We start from the raw sequence: 25,000 nt of genomic DNA, 5'->3' as shown, positions 1-25,000 counted from the left end.
GTTTACAGGCACCGGAACACAAAGTTTGCAGTCGAGGAAAATTTGTTTGTTTTTGAAGTCCACAAACAGCATTATTATTGACAAACAAAGCAGCGTGAACAAACAATAACAGCTCGTGAACTGAATTAAGAGACTTCGTGATGTTGCAGCTGATATTAGGCAAACTACAGGAAGTAATGTCAAAATCCATCCCAGTAAATTGTTTCCTAGATTTTCCCATTGGGTTAATTTCATTTTGAAGTTGAGTTTGCCCGAATTATTGTACCCGCCTATAGGCGTGACTTTGTGCATTCGAGGCAGAACTTGATCAAGTTGTAAATAGTTTTTCGCATTGTGGTTCCGTAAATTCTCGTAATTGAGGGTTGAAAAATTGAGCCGATTCAGAAACCCCTGAATTTCTCTCGTGTATATGTTCGAATTGAACAGTGCGACTACTTTCTCAACGGTATAAACTGAGCCCATGCTGAATGTGTCCGTCATTGTGACGTCATCAGACAACTCACTTCCCCAGTCCGATCCACCCAATGTTTTGAGGTACTGGGCTCTAACCTGAAACGCGTTGCATTTGATAAATGTTGTTGGGCTAATTATTCTTTTATTTAATCTTTTATGAACTTCAACCATGCATGCAATTGTTATCTGCTCTTTTAGCAAATTTGGCAAAAAATCTGTTTAACGAAAAAGCCTCGTGCGATAATTTTTCCCTCTCTGAGACTGCGCAATTTTCAAATACGACGGTGAGTTTTTTAGACTTCAAGTTAAATACCACAATGTATTCTGTAAGGGAACAAGGCCCAACTGTCTGTTTTTTCTCCTTTTTTCGGCATCAGTTACGTACAATTATTAATGAAATAAAAGAAATAGGTCAATCCACCATCTCTTAATTTAAAATCTAATGTAAAGAAAAATAAACAAGCTCATCTCTTTGACAACACAAGAGAATATTAGCAGGAGATATAAAAATGGATCGCAAAGACACCCTAATAAAGACGACCGAATAATAATGAAACAAGGAATGTTTGGTCTATTCGATTTCACTTTTATAAATTTTTAGTGTGTTTGGCTTCATACATATGTGAAATCGTTGGTACGTTCGGTCTGGGAGGAAAGGAAGTTTTGCTAAGTTTGGTTGCTTACGTTCCGTATGTTCGGTTTCAAACGTAAGAAAAGTATGTTATGCTTGATTTGAAGCGTAAGAAATTGGGTTTTTTTTGTAAAAAAAAGCTTGGTTTTATATTGTTTATAATACAGCCAAGAGTTTCAATAACTTTCAAATGTTAAGAGCTACGAGTTCCAAACGTACTTCATGGAGACAGTTTAATAGAAAAAAATTGTGACAAAAAGTGAATTTCACATTTGCTCTCTAACTTAAAAAACTTGTTGAGAATTAATTGGGATTCAATTAATTAAATCAAACTCCCCGGGTCTTGACAAATTTTAATGAAAAATCAAGTAAATAGGTCATTTTTTTGTGACTAACAGTTGTTTCAAACGAAACATGCCAACAACTTCTTACATTAAAAACCGATCTCACTGACGACTTCTTACATTTAAAATTGAACAAATTGAATCTATAAAACAAAACATACCGAGGATTTCTTATGCTTGAAACTGAAAAATTTTTGGAATAAATGGTTTTCCTTGTTTCATGAGAAAACATAATTGAATTCTCACAAAACAACAACTTTTTCGAATTCAACAGTAATAAACCGAGAAGTAAAACAGACTCTCTCTCTCTCTCTCTCTCTCTCTCTCTCTTTCTCTCTCTTACACGAACAGTAATCTGATCAAAAATCAAGTGATGATTTATTTCTCATAAATTTGCAAAGTCGCGTTTTCTGTGACAATTTGGTTTCTTTCATCTAAGAGGCTAAATGAACCCACCTTACAGAAATTAGTGGCTTTTAAATGCATTCAACATTCCTGGAATCATTCCCAAAATGCTTGGATTTTCCTCAATGAATGCAAAAATCAGATACAATTAAAAAACTGATAACGTTTTTGCAAACCTAGAAATTTGAAAAAAGATAGCATTTTACTGTTTCATTTTTTACCGTTACGCGCCTTTAAATGTTGAACCTTCAATGTGTTTTTTTGTCTGCTCATTCAATGGAGTTTTTTCTAGTCTGATATCACTTGTTTTTTGTAAACAATGGCAGTCAATTGACTTTGACTTCTGAATTCTAGTACACGCTTGAACAGTTGTTGCAAGATGAGTGATCCCGATTGAAAATCAAAAACAACTCAATTCAAACGGAATGATAACCTTTTAGAAGAACGTTTTTTTAAATAGTTGAGTTGAATTATCCTGAGACAATTCCGGAACAGTTCTCTATTGTTCGCTTATTTGATAGCATGCTGTCAAAATAGTAAATTTAGGAAAAACACGTTGTTTTGTCTTTAACTTATAAGAATGAACTTCAAGTGCAAATAGAGAACCAAAGAAGAAATGCTTCGGCAGGTTACTTAAGAAAATATTTCAACACAGTTTATATACTATGAAATGATATGGGTCAGCGAAACCCAGTGGTAGAGAATCAAATGTGAAAGGTTTTTAGAACTATCAATATTTCTGCCTTTGAAATTAAATTACGCTATTTACGTTGAAGACATCTCTAAAAACCACAATAAATGTTTTCACTATTGAATTTAGCAGATGGTGATTGATATATATATATATATATATATATATATATATATATATATATATATATATATATATATATATATATATATACATGCACTGCATTTAATTTTGCGGGTAGTTGCTCAGTTTTCTCGAGGTAGAAAAATTGTTGAGCAAAAAATCATTCATTAGATTACCAAAATTTATCAAAAGAGCTCTTTTGAAATGGCCTGAATGGTTTCGTATTGTGATTTCGTCTACTTCTTCTCAAGCATGTTAATCATGTTAATGACCTAATTTTACCCGAAAATTGTCAAAAACGCTTTTTCGCTAGAAAAGAATTAATGTTAATTTATTAGGAACAATGAGAACATACGTGAAACATATGTCTGAAACATAAATGCTGATAACTAAACAAAAAAATGTTGACTTTGTGGTGTTGGTTGAGATAATTATTTCTTGAGAATTCTTAAGTATTCTTGAAAAACGTGATTTCTTTTCTTAAGTGGACAATAAAGGTTATTACATCAAAAGAACACCAATTTGCTGGAACCGGGAACATTTTTTTCCTAATCTTGTGTTCCTGAGGATTCTTGCAACTATAACTTTTTGTGTAGCATTATTGGAGACAGGTTTCGCGTTGAAAAATCAACCAGTGAAGCGAAATTTGATACGCTCTGACAAGACAAGCAAGATATTAAACTCTAGACAAAACTTGCGATGTCTAATAGGTTGTCAGTGGTTAATTCTCACAGAACAGAAATATGTGAAGAAAACGAGACAGAGGCCGGTGTACGGAACAAAGACTTGTCAATTCTTCTTCTTATTATTTTTTTCTGTTTTTTAACCCGTGAGTTCAAGTTTGTACATATCGTGATGTTTCCATGGCAAGTACCATAGCAAGATCTTGATATGATTATCAATTTCATGTTTCTCATCAGAATATCTTAATTGGTTTCAGTGGGAATACTATAATAAAGCTGTACAAATATCAGATTTAAAGCATTATATTTTATCGATAAAAAACAATAGCTTTGCATATTTTACCTGAGTGTAGTGATTTCTCATAGATCCCCGTCCAATGGGCGCATGCAACAAAGCACTGTTTTTCCGGACTTTTGCCGAATTATCTGGAAAACTCTTAACCGAAAATTCTCCATCTTCGTTTGTGGTCATCATTGTATAACCCGGTTTTGATTGGTTCTCTACTGAAGTCAGTTTTAAGTGTTCGGTTTGAATAGTGGAATTATTTTTGCTGTTAAATGACGTCTCATAAACTGTATGAATAGGCGTGGTGTTAAATCTAGAAGCTTGATTAGACATTTTGAGGTTAAATTGGACAAAATTGATATAAATTCTGATTACAGTTCTGTATATCAATTAATAACTGCAATGGTGACTTATATGTAGTACTGATGCTATGATTGCGCCGAAGAAGAATATATTTGATTAGAAGATTTTCTTATGCTTTGTTTCAAATTCAAATTTCGAGTAAGTTTGATTGTGAAACATGTGAAAAAGAAATAGGCTGACTGTATTAAGGTCAAACATGTTCCCACGACATATCACAAGTAAAGCACGGCATTTGAGTAATGCATTTTACAAGCAAAGAGAAAGAAGAAGATTTCTGTAGGGAAACAGATAAATGGAGCAAGAACGATAAGTTCATTGTTTCATTTGACGTCTGCTAGATACTATTAGTTTGGTACAGGATTATTACAATTGACAAGAGAAAGTAAGGTTAAACACACGCAATGTGGGTTTGCATTTCCATATTCAGAGAATATCTTCTTGCGCTCTTGAAAATTATGTAGCTATTTGCCGCAATATTTCAGTGGGGGTACTAAACAGTTTTTTGTTGATCACAAATTGATATTTTAAAATTCGGAATTCTAGATCTCTTGTGTAACTAAAATTGCCTGCTTTTTGCGTTTTTTGCAATGAATTTTTGCCACTTGCTACAATAGCGCTAATAATTGTTGTCACTTTCAAGGGTGAGGTCCTCGACCAAAAAAGGCAGGCATGGGCTAGATGGACGGCGTGACTAAAGCTTTGTTTAGTCTATGGTATTGGGTAACCAACAACTACATGTCCTTAACCCAAGACCGTCTAGCCCATACCTCTCTTGGTCTTAGGACCTCACCGTGAGTTTACTCATATCTGGGTCCTTGTTTAGAGAACTTCCGAAATCTCCTAACATGACTTTGGTTGAACTTGTTTGCAGTGAAACAGAATTGAGTGAATTGAACTTTAAAAACTCTAAAATTGACGGAAATCGTTGGCATCCTGGTTTATTATTCCGACTCCTCTTGAGGGGGGGGGGAATACATGCTCAAATGGGGTTTCTGTGTTCAGTCAATTTTGACCGATCGACATATTCATCGTAGAGAGTTGTGAGTGATAGCATTAAAAAAACCCGTCCAGCGTAGAATATGGAACTAAACAGATTTTTGTTGAATTTCCTTTTCTAGAGCGAATTATTAACGATTAATTCCTGTGAATATTACACCGATTTGCGTTCTTTTTATTCACATCTTCCGGAATTTTTGCATAAATTTCATCAATTTTGCAATAACTTGTTATATTTTTTAGAATAGCGTTGTTAATTTTGATTTTAAAGACAAAAAGTATTCTTGACTATTTTTATTTAATTTTTTGACAAAAATTTTGGCTAAACATTTCAAAATTCAGCCTTTTTCATCAAAAATAGCACAAAAATGCTTCTTTAGTCAACTTTGATTAAATTTGCTGGAAGTACATACCCGAAAGCCACTAACACAATTCTTATGGAGTCAAAAGGGGGCCAATTCTACTGCCACTTTCATTGAGAGTGCTTTGTAATTAAAATTTTGCAGTTTTTTGCTAACTTTTTTCGTTGATTATCAAAAACGCAGCCTGTTTTTTATTTTTAACTACCAAATTATCTCTATCTATCAAATTTGTAAAACTAATTGTTCCAAAGGACGGACTACTAGCAAGGCCAGTTTCGGACCAATCTTGGACTGTTACGACCCAAAATTATTTCGTATTGTAATTAGGCGCACTTTTTCTTTAAAAAAAATACTTGGTCTTATTATATCAATTAAAGAAAAGATAATTTCAAATCAATGCCCAATAGTTACAGGTCCAAAGGGCTTCCTAAGCAGCTGCAAATTATTGTGTCTGGTTTCTTACTTGAGAGCTTATAGAAGTTATGAGTTTTTAATTTATTTGGTTTTCAAATAAATAGTTTCTTATTGAACATTGCTTCCACTTTTTTCTAAACTTGTTCATAATTAGTGTCAGCAAATAATGAAAACTTCTTTTTTCTACTGAATTTTTTTTTAATCTCTGTTGCGGTTTTAGGCCTCAAGTAATGGTTTTCTGGCTGTGATACTAATAGCTTTCACATTTTTTTTATCTTTCGGCCTTTGCCCATTTTTCAAGTTTTCACTTTTTATCTTATTATCAGATTATTGACACTTCACATATAACTTTTTTTGGCGTTCAAAACGAGACAATATCAAAATCTTTAAAGTTATGGATTATGGTTTTATGGTCTTCTACACCATTTTCTTTAAGAATTTAAATGGACTTTTTAATTTCATCTTTAACTGTCGTCTATGATGTATCTTTTTAGTCGTATAAAAATCACGTATAATGAAAATTTTCATTGGCCTTTTATGGCAAAATTGATGAGCTTTTACGCTGAAAATAATAGATATCTGATAGCTTTCATGACTTTGAAATCTATTGTTTTCCAAAATAAAAAAAGACTATTTATATTCGCAATTTTGTTCTTTTTGTTGTATTTGTTACCTAGTCTCGTTTATTAGAGGTCAAATATGACATTAATGGTGTCATTGGAAAATGTCAAAAAGAATTGTTGTACTAAATTCTAATGTTTTTTGAAGAATTCGTTATGGCTTTACTTTGGTAATTAATGGCTTTCGTGACTTTGGAATACTTTTCCGAAAAATACAAAAGTATTAATTAATTTTGTTGTTTCCCCTTTTTGTCTACTTGTTTCTTAGTCTCGTTTATAAGAGGTGACATACTACATTATAGGTGTTGAAAGGTGCCAAAAAATATAATTTGAACGGCAAAATTTGGCATTACGGCTTCAACAGCGTTTTCCTGCTTGTTTTAATTGAACTTCTGTGTGTTGTCCATTTGTTGATCTTTTTGTACCGGCATAAAAAAATTGAATAAAGACGGACTTTAAAGCCCTTCTATAGAAACATAGGGTGATCTTAAACCTGTGTGCATATTCTTAGTTGATTTCTAATTGCTTTCAATACCTTGAGATAAAATGTTTTTAAAAAGTTTAAGCGAATTTTTTTGCATTTACTGTTTTAGTTCTCTTTTGTCTAATTGTTACCGGGCTTTTATATGGACTGGTCCCATATGTTTTCTAATGATCCACAAATTTTTTTAAAATCAGTTTTATCTGACGCCATTTTCAGTTTGTTTCTATTTTTTTTTTAAAAACGGAAGTAAAATTTTGGATGTAATTAATGCTTGTTGTTTTTGTTTGATTTTGCTGTTCGTCTCGACTCGCTTTCTTAATCATGGAAGATCTCATCAATCTAATGCGTAATTGTTTACTTCGTAGAGTTATGTGCTTGGGAGGCTATCGTTTTGTTTTTATACCAATTTTAAATACTAATTTTATTAAAAATACTTGAATTTTTGGTGTTTTCCATCCGTTCCTCATTCGGTAGACAAATATGCCAAAAATGTGGATGAGCGGGGTCAGAACCTTATGTGGAATCGCACAGTAGTTGGCCTGTTTCTGTAATATGACCGTGAATCAATGACACCTAGAACTAAAAATTTTGTAACAGCTGTTAAACTTTGATCACTTGTATAATGTAGAATTTCCGCCCAAATTTAGAGCTAATAATGATAATAATGTAGATCAGAAAGCGTTAAAAACAGATTATTTCACTAGTTTTGATAACAAAAACTGATAACACACAGATACAGACTAAATTTTTCTCGTGTGGGCTGACCCAATTTTCTTTCGTGCAATGGTCAACTCATAAATTTTTTCTAGTTATAGGTGCCAACCCTGTGTCTTCACATGAGGAAAACTTACTCGGGTTGAAAAAATAATAAACAATTTTAGGAGCAAAGATGACTTCTTTTTATCCAAAGTCTGATAGCAACCGGCGCTTTTTTATGACAATAGATCACGGCTTCAAAAATGCACATTAGTATGAGCATGTTGTTTTTCTTACATAGAATTTTTTGTGTAAGACCCCAGAAAATACCGTGCGTTTACATACAATTTTTAGGAAAAAAGTTAGCAAAATTGTACTTTGTGTGCCTTCTTATGTCATTTCACATGCATCGCTGAATCTCTCGGATAGGACATCGTAACTTTTCGTTTTCAAGAAATGTAAAGTCATAAGATTTTTTGTATGAAAACACGTGAATTTTCACATCAAATTTTGACTAGTTTGCACGTGAGATTTCATGTGATTCTATACAAACTTTTAGAAGAACACTAATTGAAATCATTTGAAAAATCACAAGGGCCAACTCGGGAGATTCATGTCAAAGTACCTTCACAATCAGATAACCTGCAAAGTTTCTCATGCTCTCATGCGTCACTTTTTACCATTTTTTTTGTCAACACGATGTATCTTATAAGATTACCCGAGAAATCATTAGAGTTTACTTGAGTCCATGAGATGCATTTCATTTGTTAGGACATTTTGCAAAAGCTCGGAAAAAATTTTTTCCACGGGACTTTTCAATAAAATGGACACCTAAAATTTGTATCAATTAGCTGAAAAAATATGCAGGACTAATATCCAGTTACTGTTTAAGAAACCAAAGAATTATGGATAGGAAATCAAAATTCAGATAATACTCGGAACTTTCCTGCTTAATAGTCGGGAGCCGACTTTAGCCGGTGCGAATTTTTCAACTCAGATTTTTTTGTTCGCCTATGTTTGATAGAGCGTTGCATTTTGATCAAAAGATGTATTTTGAGTATTTCTGAGAATTCTTATGCCTTTTTTGTGTTCTTTGGACTGTTTCAAAAGAATTCATTATGAATAAATTATGTATGATTTCATTTTTTTTCTTGTATGATTTTTGCAAATTTTTAGAGAAATTTAACATCAAAACTCGTCTCGAGGAGACTGGAAAAATCTCATTTGAGATTTCAATTACTTTATTTGAAGGCTTTTTGGGTTTTTCCTTTTCCGTAAAGCAAAAGATTGTTATAAGGAAGAGGAAAATTTTCTCAATTGAAAACGGATTATAGCTGTTTCAAATATGCTGGTATTAGCATATTTGGTTAATGAAGACCTTGCGTCCGTAAACCTAGTTTGTTGACGTTTACTAACAAAACTTTTCATTAGAAATTTTTCAAATGAGTTACTAAAATGGTCTTCTTTGATTGGCCTGAAATAGAAGTTTCGTTTAAATCTGAACAGTTTACGAAATAAATTACATAATTTGGCGCCAAAAACATCTCACTTAGAATTTTCTACTGTTTTCAAAAATTTTTGTATATCTAACACCACTTGCTCATAGAGAGAATCGGATGCGTTTGTTTACGTGCCTACTATACAGAGGACCCATTCAAGTTCACTGATTTTTATCAAATCTTTTAAGCAAAAAATCGCATTCAAAAGCTAATAAGCTAATAGTGAAGTTATCTTGCGAAAAAAGAGGGGGTTTTGATTCTTAAATCTCCATTACTGAGATGAAATTTCAAACAAGTTTCCAATAGTAATTCCTTATTTGGTGTCATGTGACTGAAAATTGAAAATTGTGCTTTCTTTTAGGAATTTTGGTATTCATTAACCTATTTTAAGCTGTTTTTAAACTTTCTCTGCGTTTTCGTTTTGATAACTGTTTGTTAAATTATAACAATCACTTACTTTTCATACCTTTTAAAAGTCCTCAAAAGATTACAGTAATGCAACAGTTTGACAGATTTAAAACCCACCATTCTATTAGATTTAAAGAATTTGTTTTTTGAATTCTTTCTTCTCTTTTATTGTTGTACAATTGAAGAATATGAGATTTCCCTATAATTGGCGAATATGACGACTGACTGCAATTGCACTCAAGTGACCTCATTTGCGTATTAAAACTTTTTCTCAAGTTAACTCAAGAATAAATTGTGTACTGATTATCATTTCAATTTTTTGTGGCAATTAGTTTGCGAGTAATTAATAAATTCTGTTTATTTCAGTACCAAAAATGTTCAAATAGAAATTAATAATGGTGTTTGTCTTTTTAAAAACTATCATTTTTTAAAATTCAACAGAAATCTCGTAGCGGAGATCGAAGAAAAAATTATGCAAGAGTTTAAAAGCGCACAAAAAGACAAAAGTTTCTGTTTATTCTGCTGGAATGGTATCATTGATTTTAATGGTAAAACATCTTTTGTACTGTTTGTAAAAAAACTCAAGACATTGGTTTGGTATTCAAAGTTTCGGTAGCATCGCTTTTTGGACGCAAAATTCCTTTGTATGTTTGGTTTCAAACGTAAGATATTCTGGGTAATACTGCTTCATAGTCGTAAATTTTGTCGTTTTTAAGGTACAACTTTTTTTCAAAATATATAGGTAGATATTCTACCTATAATATAAAACAGTTGAGCAAAATAAAATGAGAGGTTTTTGCATCTTGAAAGTTGCCAAAAAAACGGATGATTATAGTAAAACGCACATCTTAAACCGGTTAGGAAAACTGCGAAAAGTAAAATTGAGGAAACGTATTAATTTAATTGAGAAATTTTCTTAATTTATTTATTCAAAAAACTATAAGCTTATTATGAGGGAAAGAATCCTTTGTGAACATAATAGATGGGTTGATTTACCTATGATGGGGTTTTAATTTCCTCAGTTCAGAATAACCTAGCTTAGTTTTTTGTTTACAAATGCAATTTTACGTTGTTTTGTTTTTGAATTTGGTTACTAAATGTTCTAAGTTTTTTTGTAAATTCATTAATGTTTCTAACTCTGAACTGTTAGGCAATAAATTGGATAATTTCAAACTATAAGGCCAATCTCACCGATCATTTTTCGAACAGTTTCCTAAATTTGACCCCAAATGTATAAAGAGAATCGCGTGTCTACTATACAGGAAAACTTTTGAAGATCAAAACGTTGAGTAAAGTATTTCAGCAAAAACTATTTAACCAGTCCATCTAATTTTGCAATTGTGTTCCGATTTCCAGAAATTAAGAATCAATTTTTCGATACTAATTGCCTATGACTATATTTACACTGTTGTATATTAAAACAGCGTAACCTCCGAAACTTTCGTTTAAAAGAAAGTTTTGTCGTGATAATCAGTTATCAGTGCAGAACTGGTCAAGGAAATTATTTTGAATTTTCATCTTTAGCCGAATCAAATTGTATTGAACTTGTTGACTTTTTCATTGCCTAAAATTGAGGTCATTCAGCCAATGCATGTTCAGAAGTTCTCAATTTTAATTGTTGTTCGACATTTGTTCTTATTTCAGTCGTTACTTCGTCTTTGCGCATTTATACATTCAAAGCTAACAATTATATCCAATTTCTATGTAATGTCGCTATATACCAATATTTTCATTTTTTCACCTTTTCATTTCATCTTGGCTGCGAGCATATCTTAAGTTTGGCTAGACGTTCCGTGTTTTTCTTTTTTCGGTCTATCTCTTTCCCTTTTTCTTCTTCGTTTTGTTTTTCTTTTAATGTTCTGTCGTCTGGCAAGACTTGGTTTTTTAAAATTTTCCCCCTCTTTGCATTCTTGGTGTTTTTGTATCACTGAAAGTTTTTCAAAACTTTTATACTGTTCTAAAGTTAGGAATCAAATTTTTGATTTATGATATTTCATTATTCTCGACTTTACGGCGTTTTTAATTTCTAATATTTTTACAAGTTCATCAGGGTTGCTTTTATTTGGGGGGGTCAAAATACGTTTGCTTCACTTTGCTTTTCCGATTGGCTTTGAAATAAAAGTTTGCCGCCAACGGCTGTGCAGTTGTTCTTCATCCGATTTTCAGTTGGCTCCTATCGTGCATTGTATTAGAACCTTCTGCGAGTCGATTATTTAAGGTGTCCCATTGTCAGATTTTTAGTTGTCCCATTGTCAGATATCTAAACAGTTTTCATTCAATAATTTCTTGATATGGCCTTTCATTGATTGAAGAATATTATGTGAACTTTAGTTACTGTGACCCAATCTTTTCAAGACATTTTGACCCGAAATTATATAATTAAAGCAGCACAAAAATGGGTTTTATATGAATTTCGTTCAACAGTTGTTTGTGATTTTTGATTCTATTTAACTTATGCTCAATCTCAATTGTCTTATTTTGAATTGTTTTCGGACCTGTGACCTAATTGTTGTTAGTCTAATCAGAGGGTCATCTCCTTGACGTTGCATGTGTTATATTGATTTGATCGTGTTTTTTTTGGTGGTTCTTTTCAAGTCGGAGTCGCTATCCCTTCCTAGTTTGTTTTCTTTTGTGTTTTCGCTCAGAACTAAGCAAATATAACTCTTAAGATCCATTGTCTTCATACAATTTTGGTAACATATTGACAATTTTCCTTTATGTAAATTGAAGAAAATATATTAAATTTGGTACGATCTCTTGCAATTTGGGGCAATTTTTATTGAACAATCTCTGCAAAATACTGATTTTGAGTTGTTTAAGTTTGGGTGAAATCAATTTTCTCAATTTTGTTTCAATTTGCTTATTGCTTGCTCAAATACGTTCTCGGGAGCAAGTCCTTCTGCTGAGCCTCGCGCTCTCCTGTTCTTCTCTCGGTTTCCTGTGCTTCTCCTCTGCCAGGTGGCAACCTCACTTCTGCTGTTGGCTGCTGTACCAGGAAAAGAAGAGAGTTGTAGCTAGAAGATTGAATTGAAGTCTCCGTCTGGAGAGGGTAGCTGAAGAGAGGGCCAAGTCCGTTGTGGAAGCTCAAAAGTCCCAATCAATTAATTTTGAATTTTTCAGAGTCTTCCTTTTATCCCACTTTTCCATATGGCTTCAGATTAGCATATCAAATTCATTGACGTCAGAAATCTGCTTCTCTTTTTGGTAATACGTACTGCATGAAGCATGAACTTGGAATCACCGGCCCTCTCCTCAGCATCTCTTCCTATTTTGTTGATGCATACAAAATTCAATCGGAACCACAATCACATTTTTCAAAGAAAAACACTTTTTTGGAAATTGCACATATGTGTTTCTACTAAATGAGGTGTATGAAATTTTAACTTCATTCAAAAGGGTAGTATAATTTGTTTTATGGTGTTATCAAGGCCGTATCTCTCTTCCTATAAACTACACGCAATAAATTTCTCTCTTCAGTCTTCTGTTGCTCTAATTCCTTGGCTACCAATAAAATTTTAAAAAGGCAGATTGATCCTACATACTTGATCCTGCAAATTTAAATAAAGCAACTGCAAAAAAGTTAGATACTCAGATAGAAAAGTTTCTTCCTTTTCATTAATCTTGCTGAACGTGACTCTTTCTACTGCTGGTGACTCTTATTTAAATTTAATCGCAAGAAACCGCCAAAACTTTGCAAGTAGCTTTCAATGACCACAAACAGCTCCCAAAACAACTACCAACAGAATAGCGAAGAATATAAAACTGTTGAAGGGAACTATCCCGTGTTGCATAAGCTCTTCGTTGTAGTCCTGATGTTGAACTCTTTGACGCTGTATGAATGGTTGCGCCAATTGAAGTAGTTTTTTGGCGTCGATACTTTTTTCCGGTAGATGGCTTAGTGTCAATTTGACGGCTTGGAAGATCTCAGATCTCATATAATTTTTTTGGGGGCTGGTGCCAATGTGAACGTTTCTCCACATGATCAAAATTTCCTTTTGAATCCCAGGTAGTTGAGTGTTTTTTATCTTTACAGTATCAATACTGCACGCCTCGGGTTCCGGATGAGGATCAGACCACCACCAGGGAGCTCTAGAAGACCATTGAAAGGTGGTTGCATCAAACAAACTTTACATCCTGCTATTTGGTCTACTTGTTTATCCATTGTCACGCTTAGAAGATGATAATTGTTGTGTTCCGACTGAAGAAGAAACATAGACTGCTTCAGATATTGGGCTGAAGTATTAGCCCGCAATGGGACTATTTTTTATGCACACAATTTTATCGCGTCAGTCTTTTGGTCAAGAAACAAGATGATAAGACACACGCTCTTCGCTCATCTTGTTAGAGAAAACAAATTGCTGTAGAACCGAACACAGTCAGTGCAATGGCATGTGACTAATTTAGATCTATCCAATTCCACAAAGATTTCCTGCCGTGGGCAGATGACAAAGCGTTCACTCTCAAAATCGTATACGGTTGCTGTCTTTCCGCTGCTCAGTGGTTGCGGAATTGCCAAAGTTCGATACACCTTGTATTTTGTGTAGATGTGATGAAATGAATTTTCGAGTTCAATATGGAGTCCATTCGATGTTAGTTCGGCGCTTTTTTGCAAGTTCAAAATGGTAATTTGCAGACATATCGCTCTTTCTGATTGCTGGGAACTATCAAGTTTGTTCCATCTTCGACACATTTAACCTTTTTCGTGGTGGCGTTGGCAAGCTGGCTGGTAATAGTCATTTGGTTAGAGAAACTAGGGCATCGTTTAGGAAAAATTGCAAGTTGGTCACACTGGCTCGCTGAAAAAGAATTTGCCCCTGTAATTCGGATGCAAGTCTTAGCAATTTTTCGATCTTCAAGTTGACTTTCCATAAATCTCCAATACGCTTGTATTATCTTGAATCCCCAATTGCTCATGCAATCTCATTTTTTCCCCATTTCCTTGACTTGGTTGACAAGCCTGAAGTATAAATTTCTGTCGGTATTGTTACTATTAGTCTCGACAGGAGTGCACGTAGCGAGCTCCTCAGAACTCAGAATATTAACTGCTCTGCTTCCCGTTTGGCTGTTCAGAATGTCTATTCTCCACATGTTTCTCTGTTTTTCTTCAGGCAGTTGTTCTATGTGCTTTGGTTCCTTTGATCTGCAGAAACCGAATACGGCGATGAGTTTGCAGCTGACTGCCTCCAGCATTTGACGAAGGAGGAGTGCCGCGCCAGCCGCCAATAGCACGTTAACTTGTCTCTTTTGCCTTGTCTCGTTTGTTAGCACATTGATTGGTTGCTAAACAATGACCCTCGGTCACTGAAGAGCTGATAGTCCTGTTGAAGTTGTTGATGTTTATTTTCTAATTCAATCACAGCGCTAGCAATCAAGTTTCCTAACTCTCCGTGACCACCGTGGAAGATCAAATGCGTCTTTTGTAGTAACCATCCCATTGATAGGTCACATCTTGCGCGATGTTGTGTTTCTAGAGTTGTAGTTGGGTAACGTCGATACGTGTGAGATCAGGAAAGGGTAAAAAACACTCATTGTCTTGAAAGAAGAGGCCACAAACACCATCGCATCTGGAATGAACACCACTCTTACTTCTAGGCGATTGTCATGAAAAAAATTACCAGATTTGAATAGAATCAACCAGTATCTGAGAAGGTTTCTCAGCCTGTTAGCACTCACAAAGTTTTACCGAGCAAGATAAGAGGTAGGGCCAAGAAAAAGTCAACCAGAAAAATTATTTTGAAAGAGAAAGGTCCGCTATTCATACCATGCAAGTTGAAAACTAGCCAATAGGATTAGTACTGTTTGTGATTGGTTGGCGAATTTTACCTAGTACTTTGTATAATACCATTTCAAGCCTCCAAAATTATTTCCTCTATTTTTTTATTACACTGTATAAAATTGGTATCATGTTCGCAATCGTAATTTTTGCCTTGATATTGTAATCATAAAAATTTATCATGCAAGACTTAAAAGTTTGAGAGTCCCAATCGGACTTCGCGTTTTTCTCGGATATCGACGCTGTTCATCATCATCAATGTTGTTCTGTTCGTCTGCAACGGTCACCAGTTGCTCTTCAAATGCATCGATTGCTGCTCCCTGCCCTGGCTTGATTTCGTTAGCTGTTGGTTCTTCATTACCATTGATTTCTGGTACTGGTGTCATTTTTAGAGGTGGTTCAGCGAACAAAAAAACTTGGATGTCCCCACCAGTGTGATCGTTGTCCCAGATGTCGTAAACAGGCTTACTAACTCAACTGTGGATTGTCCAATTACGTCGCAGCAATGCATCATCTTCATCATCGCTAATTGGCAAAATATCCGCTTCGTAACGTTGTTTTGGTAGTCTGTCTGCAATTCATGTGGATAAAACGAGAGGTTGATTATCATTGTTTGATCATTCTCTGAAGGGTTTAGTATGTTATAGTGCACAATCTGATATTTCTTTTTGTTCTTCACGGAAAAAAATTGTAATTAATTTCATTATTTTTTCTTACAACCGTAAATAAGCCATGGGAGGTTGAATTTATTTGACTCTCAATTGAGAAAAAAGGGCTACACCTTGTTGTCATTCTGATATGGTTTTTGGTACGTTTTCTTGACAAAAATGTCCTTCTGTCGCGTGAGCAGACATGTGGGCTTACCAAAACTTCTCGTTCAAAAATCTAGTGTACTCGAGTACTGTAAGGTCTGTCAGAGGGTTAGGAGATCATTTAGTCAATTTCTCAGATGGCGTCGTCTCCACACATTAGCGAGAATGTGGTTTTCTCTTGTTGACTTTTGGACAGATGTTTTGTACGCGAACTCTACGTATGGGAGGATTAACTCCCATTGTTTTGGATTTTCTGAGCAGTATTTGCTGATCACATCAGCCAAAACTCCATGTGGCGTTCCACTTGCCAATTTTTTTGTGGATGATACCGAGATATCCCGGTTCTTTCTATGTTCGGGAGGGTGCACACTTCATTCATGAGTTCGCTGCAGAAATGGTTTCCTTGCTCTGTATACAACCTATCGGGGGATCCGAAGAGCAAAACCAGTTTCAAAACGACTGCCTTCACCACATCCGCCGGTGTTATTGTTGAGAGAGGGACAGTGGTTACGTATTTCGTAAATTAATCAGTTATGACCAAGATAAATTTGTTTCTCTTATCTTGGTTACGCGTTACTGGTCCCAAGATATCGGCAGCGACTCTCTCGAATCGTACCTTCAATGTGACTGACTGATTGCAACTCCGCTGTTAGGTTTCTGCTCACTGTCGATTGGGCCGCACATAGTTTACAACTTTTGACCCATTGATCAACGTCCTTTCTCATCATGGGCCACCAGAACCGTTGTCGAGTTCTATCGAGTGTCTTATGCAATGCCAAGTGCCCAACTGTCACTTTGGAGTCGCGCAGTTTTTTTTTACGCTGCGCTTTGCAACTTGTAGCACAACGATAATTTCTCGATAGCCGCATGAGTATACCACCCTTTATCATAAATTGCTCCCGTTTAATGCACAACCCGAAGACTTCGGGTCTCAGCTTCTGAGCCTGTTATCTTGTAATTGGAATTACTCCAAAAGTATTACAGTTGTACTGTGTGTCATTCAGCGGTACCGTAGATTTTTGCAGAACCGTGCAATATGCAAGAATTGTTTCCATTTAGTCCTGATTTCACTGCTAGCTTTGAAGTCCACTCAGGTAACGTTTTTTTCTAAATTCTCCGTTGTTGTCAAAAAACCTCTGGTTTTCGCAAATTAGATATTGCCGTCTCCAGGTTCATGAGTTTAGGGCAAGATCCAATTGGTGTCTGTTCCTGGAACTCCTGCCACTCAGGTCACCTTGTTGCTTGCCGAGAAAGAGCGTCTGCATTGCCATGTCTCTCACCAGGACACTGAAATACTTGGACGTCAACACCTCAATTATGCTGTATGTCATTCGGCCAGCATTCTGACAAACGAGCCGTTCTAAATTTGCGCGGTCTGTCCGAAGTATAGAGGTGACACCCAGCAAACAGGAGCTGAACCACTTTACTGCTTGGACAACTGCCAACGCCTTCCTTTCGTTGTAGAGCAGTTGACTTTTGTTGGAGTAAGCACACGCATAGCGAAAGCTAGTGGATGCTCGGTATTGCTGTCAAGGTTCGACAGAACGGCTGCAATGCTGTTGTTAAAAGTTTTAGTGTCCAAATCAAAAAGGCAGTCGTAACTTGGATTGCCCAAAATTGGTGCTCCAATGAGTCTTTTCTTGAGGTCTGGAAAAAAACGCTGACAAATCTTGGTCCAATAGAATTGATGGTGCTGCTTAGTAAGCACATGCAGGGGCTTCGCTATACCCGCAAAGTTTTAACAAATTGCCTGTAGTAGCTACAGATGCCATCGAATGACGGTACTTTTGTTGTATTGCTGGGTTCAAGTCACTTTGATAGGGCGTGCAGTTTCCCTTCGTCTGGCATTATTCTATCCGCTCCAATGTGATATCCAAGGCAGGACAGTGCTCTTTGAATCAGCTGGGTTTTCTTGGCTGGCTTCAGTTTCAATCCCGCTGACTGTGGTCTCTCCGAGACATTTTGAGATGTTGGAGGTGCTCTTCGAGTTTCTGACTGTAGATGAGGACATCATCCAGAAAAATGGTCACAAAATTGTACAGCTCTTCTTTGAACAATTGATTCTTGAGGTTGCAGGTGTATTGCACAGTCCGATTGTTAGCCACTTGAACTCATAGTGGCCCCGTCTGATGTTGAGAACTCTGTTTTTGGTCTCGCAATCGCAGTGAGTTGTACTTGCCATTAGACTGCCGCTAGGTCCAAGGAGTTATAAAATCAAGCCCCTTCCAAGCTATCCAAGATCTGATCAATTAGTGGCAATGGAAAAGCGTCCTTCTTAGTGATGGCGTTGATTTTGCGGAAATCTAAATGAAAACTGCCATTCTTTTTTCCCACTAAGACCACTGGAGCACTGTAATCACATTTTGACGTTTAGATAATAACCAAATCGAGCATCTGTTGCACCTGTTTCATAATCTCTGCAAGCGTAGTCGGAGTGGTCTTGTACGCCAGTATTCTGATTGGCGCATTGTTGCTGGTGTCAATGTTGTGCTCAACTAGGTTGGTCACAGCCAATTCATTGTCATCTTTTGCAACATTTGCTCTAAAATTGTAGACAATCTGCTCCACTACGTTTTTCTGTTGGTTGTAGGCCTCTCTGCGTTCTCAAGGAGTGCCTCCGTGATTTCGTGTACGTCAGCGTTGAACTGAGCGTCTGCGTTGATTGTAGAGAGCAGTGCATGGGCTTCCTCTATTGAGTCTTCATTAAATTTTTCTGCATGGATGATCCAAAATCTAACCTCAGAAATGCGAAACATTCTAATGCACAATCGTGCACGATCTCCATATTCACTCCAAGGAGCTTAATGTCCTTCAGACCGATTCTGAGCTCCATTGTGTGGTATCTTTCGGCTTTTGTTCGAAGGTTCAAAAGCACGTGCTAAAGATCATTGTACAGTATCTTATCTCCCTGTCGATACCAAGAGCCAGTGTAATAACATGTATTGGTCACGATGTCCCAAAGAAAAGCAGCCCCGATTCGTTTTCCGAATAATTTGAAACGGAGTCCAAGAGCGTTTTCAGTTTATACTAAAGTGCTCTCCGTTTTGAGCAAATTGGGCACCATTTTTACCAGTGGCATTCTGCGACGTTGTTCAAAAACGTCATCGCAGTTTTCGTACGCTAACCGATTGAGGATGGGATTTTCGAATTCGTAAAATTACTCGAATTCTACATAGTGTTTTCTAGCGCCTCTCAGTTCCTCAGGCAGGCAGTTTTCCTAGCTTTGGCAATATGGGCATCCGATTTAACACTTTTTTTGGAATGGTTTTCTATGACCACTTCACCAAGGCCCCCTGCCATCACAAATGTAAATTCCAGGAATTGCCAGTAAGGACTTCTTGGGTCAATTCATTTCCACGACCAGAAATTTTCATCGAGACATGTTTTCGCCGCTCTCTGAGATCTCAATTCCTACAGATATTCTCCCGTAGGGCACTTATTATTATGCGTTCAGGCATCTGGCTGTCAAGAGTCCTCCTTCGAAGACGCTCATCTCATTTGGCCCGTGGTCGATAGTCTTGGCAATCTCTTCGGTCTTGAATCGTCTCCTTCCTCCTCACAGTAGCCTCTCTGGGACCACCACTCTAAAATTTCCTATTGCGTGCTCTAAAAAGTTCCAGGAAGAAAGTCCTGCTGCTGAGCCTCGCGCTCTCCTGGTCTTCTCTCTGGTTCCTGTGCTCCTCCTCTGCAAGGGGTCAACTTCGAATCTGCTGTTGGCTAATGTACTAGGAAGTAGAAGAGAATTGCAGCTAGAAGATTGAATTGAAGTCTCCTTCTGGAGAGGGTAGCTGAAGAGAGGGCCAATTCCGTTGTTGAAGCTGCAATAGTCTTAACCACCTGATTTTGAAAATTTCAGAGTCCTTTTTTATCCTTCTTTTCCAGCTGCTTTAAGTTAAGCCAATCAAAAGCATTGACCTCAAAATTCTGCTTCTTTTCTTATGGTAATACGTACCGCATGGAGCATGAATTTGGAAATACCGGCCCTCTCCTCAGCATTCTTTCCTTTTTTTGATGCATACAAAAAACAATCTGAATCACACTCCCATATTTCAAGTAATTACTTTTTAAGAATTTGCACATATGTGTTTCTACCAAATGAGGGTAGATATTGGTACTTCATTAAAGAAGGTAATACAATTTGTTTTATGATGTAATCAACCATCTGAACCCATTTCGCTTTTCCTATCAACTACACTTCTTAAATATTTATCTCCATTGTTCTGTTACTTTACTCCGTTGCCTACCTATGCAATTTTGAAATGGCAGCTCGATCCTACAAACTGCTCCCTCTAATCTATTTAACAATTCTGTACTTACAAACCTGTACGAAGCTTGGACAACACGTGCGATTTTGATCTAAGTCTTACTCAACCCTTGCAAGTTCGCTCCCACGTCAAAATCAAAACTTAAAATATTTCAAAAAAAAATCTGAGCCAAGGAAAAATTCCGTAAAGTGCTGTTTCTTTTCTGTGGGACATGCACCCTATCAGCGGGTACACATTTCCTCAAAGAAACCTTTTTTTCATTGATTTTTTTGTTTTCGCTAGTAAATAGTGCAATCGAAAATCATTACAACGCATTAACACAGTTTTAGTGGATCGATGTCAGAATTGGCATCAAACCTATTCCGGCTGGTTCATGGACTGGCAATTTTTAGAGTGCGTCTTTCGCTTGCCCTTTTGAATAGAATAACTAGTTCGGTGCACGCCAAAAAATTCATGTGAAACTTGTATTCATTAGTCCTAAAAAGGCTTTGTTTTTGACATGAAAATACTTGGAAAATGATGCTTGGTACTTAAGTACTTTTTTGGGCTGCATGCAGGCTATTCAGTGTCACAGAGGTGTTTTGCAGCTGAATACAGAAAACTCAAATTCAGAGACAAATCCAGAATATAGGACACAAAAATTTATGTGAAGCAATTTTGGAATCCCTGCCATTTTTTAAATAATTTCTTGCCTATTTTTTTGTTTATTTGGACTTCCATAAACAAGTTTTCATTTTTCTTGCATTTGGATGATATTTTTTTAGTTTGGACAACTACCTGGTTTTCTGGCATCTTCTGGACCTGTGCATTTGACGATTTTCTACCTTAGTTGACTTGTATTTAGACTCTGCAAGTCACAAATTTGTACCAAGACTTCCTAATTAGCCTTTTGTTGAAGACGTGTACAGGAGTACAATGTAATAAAACTGACATGATCATAGCTGTGATCCAGTACTGAAACCAGTTGCCCAGTTCTAGAATTAACAATGTTTGCTTGATAAATTTGCCTGAAAATGCACCTGAGTTTACCTGAATCGTTCAGGCAAATTGTTCTGATTTGAGCAACACCTGAAAGCACCTGAAATTTCTTAAATTTTCAGGTGGCTAAGCTTTCACCTGAAAAATTCAGGCCCCATTGGGTGAATTTTCACCTGAACATGCCGGAAAAAAACACATAAAAAATGCCCAAACAGTTCAGGCAAATCTTCCTTCCCGTTTCAGGTGTGTTTACCTTAAGTTTACCTGAAGTTTTCAGTTTGGTTAGCATGATAAAACCAGGTAAAATTCGGGTAAAAAGATTTGAAGATGAATTGTTTGCCTGAATTTATCAGAGAGTATTCTAAGTCATTTTTACCTGAATTTTTACCAAAATTTCAGATTTTACCAGAATTACACATGAACTCGTTCAAGTAAAAATTTACCTGAACTATAGTTCAGGTTCAGGTGTGTTTCGGACGTCTTTTCATCTTCTGTTCACCTGAACTTCGGATTACCTGAACTTCGAACACGATTCAGGTAAATTTTCCTGAACTGTTTTAGATTGCAGTCAAAACTTTCAAGTCCACCGAAAATTTGTCCACTTTTCCTAATTTCTCTTTCTTATTGTGCAAAAGGTCTTGTTTTCTTTCAAATGTTTCTCAATCAATTTTAAATGAAAGCCTGTAAAAACGAGAAAATTCAGATTATTTACAATAGAAATAAAGCATCAATATATCAATATTTACGTTCATAATCGGTTTTTAAATGTTCAATTAAACACAACTAATCGACAAAGTGTTGCCAGCTGGGTCATTAAGAAGACGAAGAGGGAGAACTGCGTAAATTTCGGAGGCTTTGTTAAAATTTGTGCTGTTGTTTGAGTAGAAAAATGTGTGCTGCTGTTTTTTTTGGCTCATTCTTAAAGCTAACTTAAAGCTAAGGAGGTTTCAATCCTTTTCCAAAAATAAAGTAAAAATGGAAGTGTGCCCAAAATTATTGCAGCCTCGCAGATCACACGAAAGTTTATGTCATAGTAATTTCTAAAATCCATGGAATAATAAGCACTAATGTTAAGTGTTTTACAGTTCTCCAATGTTGATCAAATTCAATTTTCTCAATGTGTGCTTCAACTGTTCTTTTATATCGTCAACTCCAATTATTCCCAGGTCCCGCCCCTGGTCCGAATCCTTCCAGTCAGTAAAATAAAAGTCATTCTTTGGCAGGGTTTCTTCTACCTGAGCTGTCGTTCCAGTGTTCCCGTCACGCTGGTACTTTCTAATCTGCCTCAAGTAGTGATCTTTCATGCTATCGGCTGTTATTCCTTCCTCTCTCCAGCTGCCGATACTAGATGCACATCGATTGAAGCAATACACCACTTTCAGAACCTTCGAAGACTTTGCAACTTCTCTTATCTTCATCAAAGTGTTTACAGTATCCTGATCAAGGTCGCCACCTGGATACTTGATCACAGCAATGAGAATACTGGTCATGCATTTGGATCGACTGAACGTTTCTCGGTACTTTTCGAGACTGTTAACTCCTGGGAAATCAACGACGAATACGTTGTCAGAGATATTAAAAGCAGTGGCATGTTCAGTGTGTCTAGTCTCACCAATAATAACCTTGACCTTTGACCCCCAGAGTTTTTGGATAAACAAACTTTTGCCCGAATTTTGTGGGCCGACAACAACAATGAATTTTTGTTGCATCAAAATTTTTCGTATGTTATGCATTTCTTCCGCGCAAAGTATCCTCTCAATAATTATTTTTTTTGTGTCTTCTGTTAAGCAGCCGACTTCTGATTCTAACTGAGCCAAATCAGTATTCTTCCTATACAATTTGAGAAGCATTTTTTCTATCTTAAGAATGCTCGCCTTCTGCAATGGTTGTGTTGTCTCGTTGTTTGACGTTGATTGCAATTTCTCGACCAAGTATTTTAAAACTATCTCATAATTTCCATGTTGATTTTTTTCATCAGAGTTCGCCACCATCGTTAGTTGTTTCTCAGTTAAAAATCCTTTAAATGTGCTGGAAAACATGCCTGCAACTGCTGCCACCGATCCGAAAAATCCGGCGCTTGCTGCGCCTGAAGCAGCTATGCTTGCTGCAGCTACTTCCTCTGCACCAAGTGTAACTCCAACCACCCCTGTCAAACCACCTGTAACATTTACTCTAAAGCCCTAAAAACTGGGCGGCACTTTGTTGAAGCGAATTCTGGCTCAACGACTGATTCAAACCTCACTTCATTATCCAATAGCAATTCTGATTTCGCACATGCTAATTGAGAACCCAAGGTACCTAGCCAGAAATTGTCAATAAAAAATCTAGCTGGCAGTATAAATAAATTCTTGAAACGATTTATTATCCAATGGAAATTCCTCCGAGGTAGAGAAATTTCTCATATACAAATTTCATGTCACACAATTGTTCGGTGAATAGATAAAACATCACATAAAACATCTCAGACAAAATAGTCCGAAAACAGATAATTAGACAAATTAGAAAAAAAATTGCAGGTTTAACAGTGGAAGTATGTACGGTAAAAATGCTACTTAGATAAATCAGAAAAAAATTGAAGTATAATCCTTGAAAGAATGTTTGAAGCCATAAAAACTATATCAACGTAGGTAAGGGGCCACTGTCTCGGATTTCCTTTTGAAAGTCGCTTTTTAAAAGATGATTATGAAAAAAATCAAAATAAGAGGGCTAAATTGGAATATCTAGTAAAAGGTAAAGTACGCAAAACCCTGTCATAATTGGAATTGAGGGGAAAAGAAACAGCCTTTATCAAATTTTTGTTATAATCAGATCACTTGTAGGGGTGGGTTTTTAAAATGATCACTTTAAGAGGAATCATAAGAGAGAAAACGGATCAAAATGGCACAAAAATTGACAGTTTAATATTATATTTGCAGTTTCTCAAAATATCAATTATTTTGTGAACATGTGCTGGTACATTTGTGTCTCCTTTTGTGTAATTTTCTTTTTGCTCTCTTAATTTGTTGAACAGATGATATTTTTCCACAGTTTTTTTAAGTATAAATGAGACCCTTTAATGTATGTTCAATTTTTTGTTCCACCTATTAATTAATTGGAGAGCATCTCAACTAACATGTATATTACAAAATTAAAGAATTTGACTTTCCATAGAGACAAGTTTGAACAATTGAGATTTTTTGCAGTACGTTTGACCTCGTTCCAATTTGGCTAATATGACAAGCTTTGTCGCTTAGTTTAAAACACAAATATATCAGGAAAAGCAAAAAACAAATGTAATTTTTTGCAAAATTTCTCGTCAGTTTAGTGTGTTTTGAAATAATTTGAAAATTTGATCTGCAACTCTAGTTTAATTTTTATCCTTTTTTGGAAGATTATATTTATTTTTAAATTTGACGGAACAAATTTTGCTATAAAAAGTTTTTGTATTTGCCCTATATTAAATTTAACATCAGCGATCTCTGAGAGAATCGATATAAAAATTGAGGGCAAATTCCACTTGAGGATTAACAACAAGTTATATCTGTTTCCAAACAAGGCAATTTTGTTGGTTAAAACGTTTTTAATTACTGGTGGCTTGTAATTATTCTAGCCAAACAGTTTATACTTTCGTTTAACATTTATAGCATTCGTTCAGTAAGACGTTTTCTACTTTCACTTGTGTAATTATTCGAAGCTTGTATATTCGGTACTAATAAAACAAATTTATTTATTATT

At 35.8% G+C, this 25,000-nt stretch overlaps 2 protein-coding genes across 2 annotated transcripts in view; both read right to left on the bottom strand.

Annotated features, from left to right (window-relative positions):
• The window catches only part of LOC142335135 (uncharacterized), a 4,384-nt gene extending 351 nt beyond the window's left edge, over positions 1-4,033 (bottom strand). The window contains exons 1-2 of the mRNA XM_075383499.1: positions 3,674-4,033; positions 1-549 (exon numbers count right to left, since the gene is read on the bottom strand). The exon at positions 1-549 is cut by the window's left edge and continues 351 nt beyond it. Of these exons, the coding sequence (XP_075239614.1) occupies positions 1-549; positions 3,674-3,949 (825 nt within the window). The 5' untranslated portion in view covers positions 3,950-4,033. The remainder of the gene's footprint in view (positions 550-3,673) is intronic.
• The window catches only part of LOC142356726 (S-formylglutathione hydrolase-like), a 341,513-nt gene that overhangs the window by 115,540 nt on the left and 200,973 nt on the right, over positions 1-25,000 (bottom strand). The gene's annotated exons all lie outside the window — the stretch shown is intronic.

The sequence above is a fragment of the Convolutriloba macropyga genome, chromosome 2 (genome assembly GCF_964194025.1).
Source record: "Convolutriloba macropyga chromosome 2, txConMacr16.3, whole genome shotgun sequence".
Lineage (NCBI taxonomy): Eukaryota > Metazoa > Xenacoelomorpha > Acoela > Convolutidae > Convolutriloba > Convolutriloba macropyga.
This window is presented reverse-complemented; position numbering and strand designations above follow the sequence as displayed.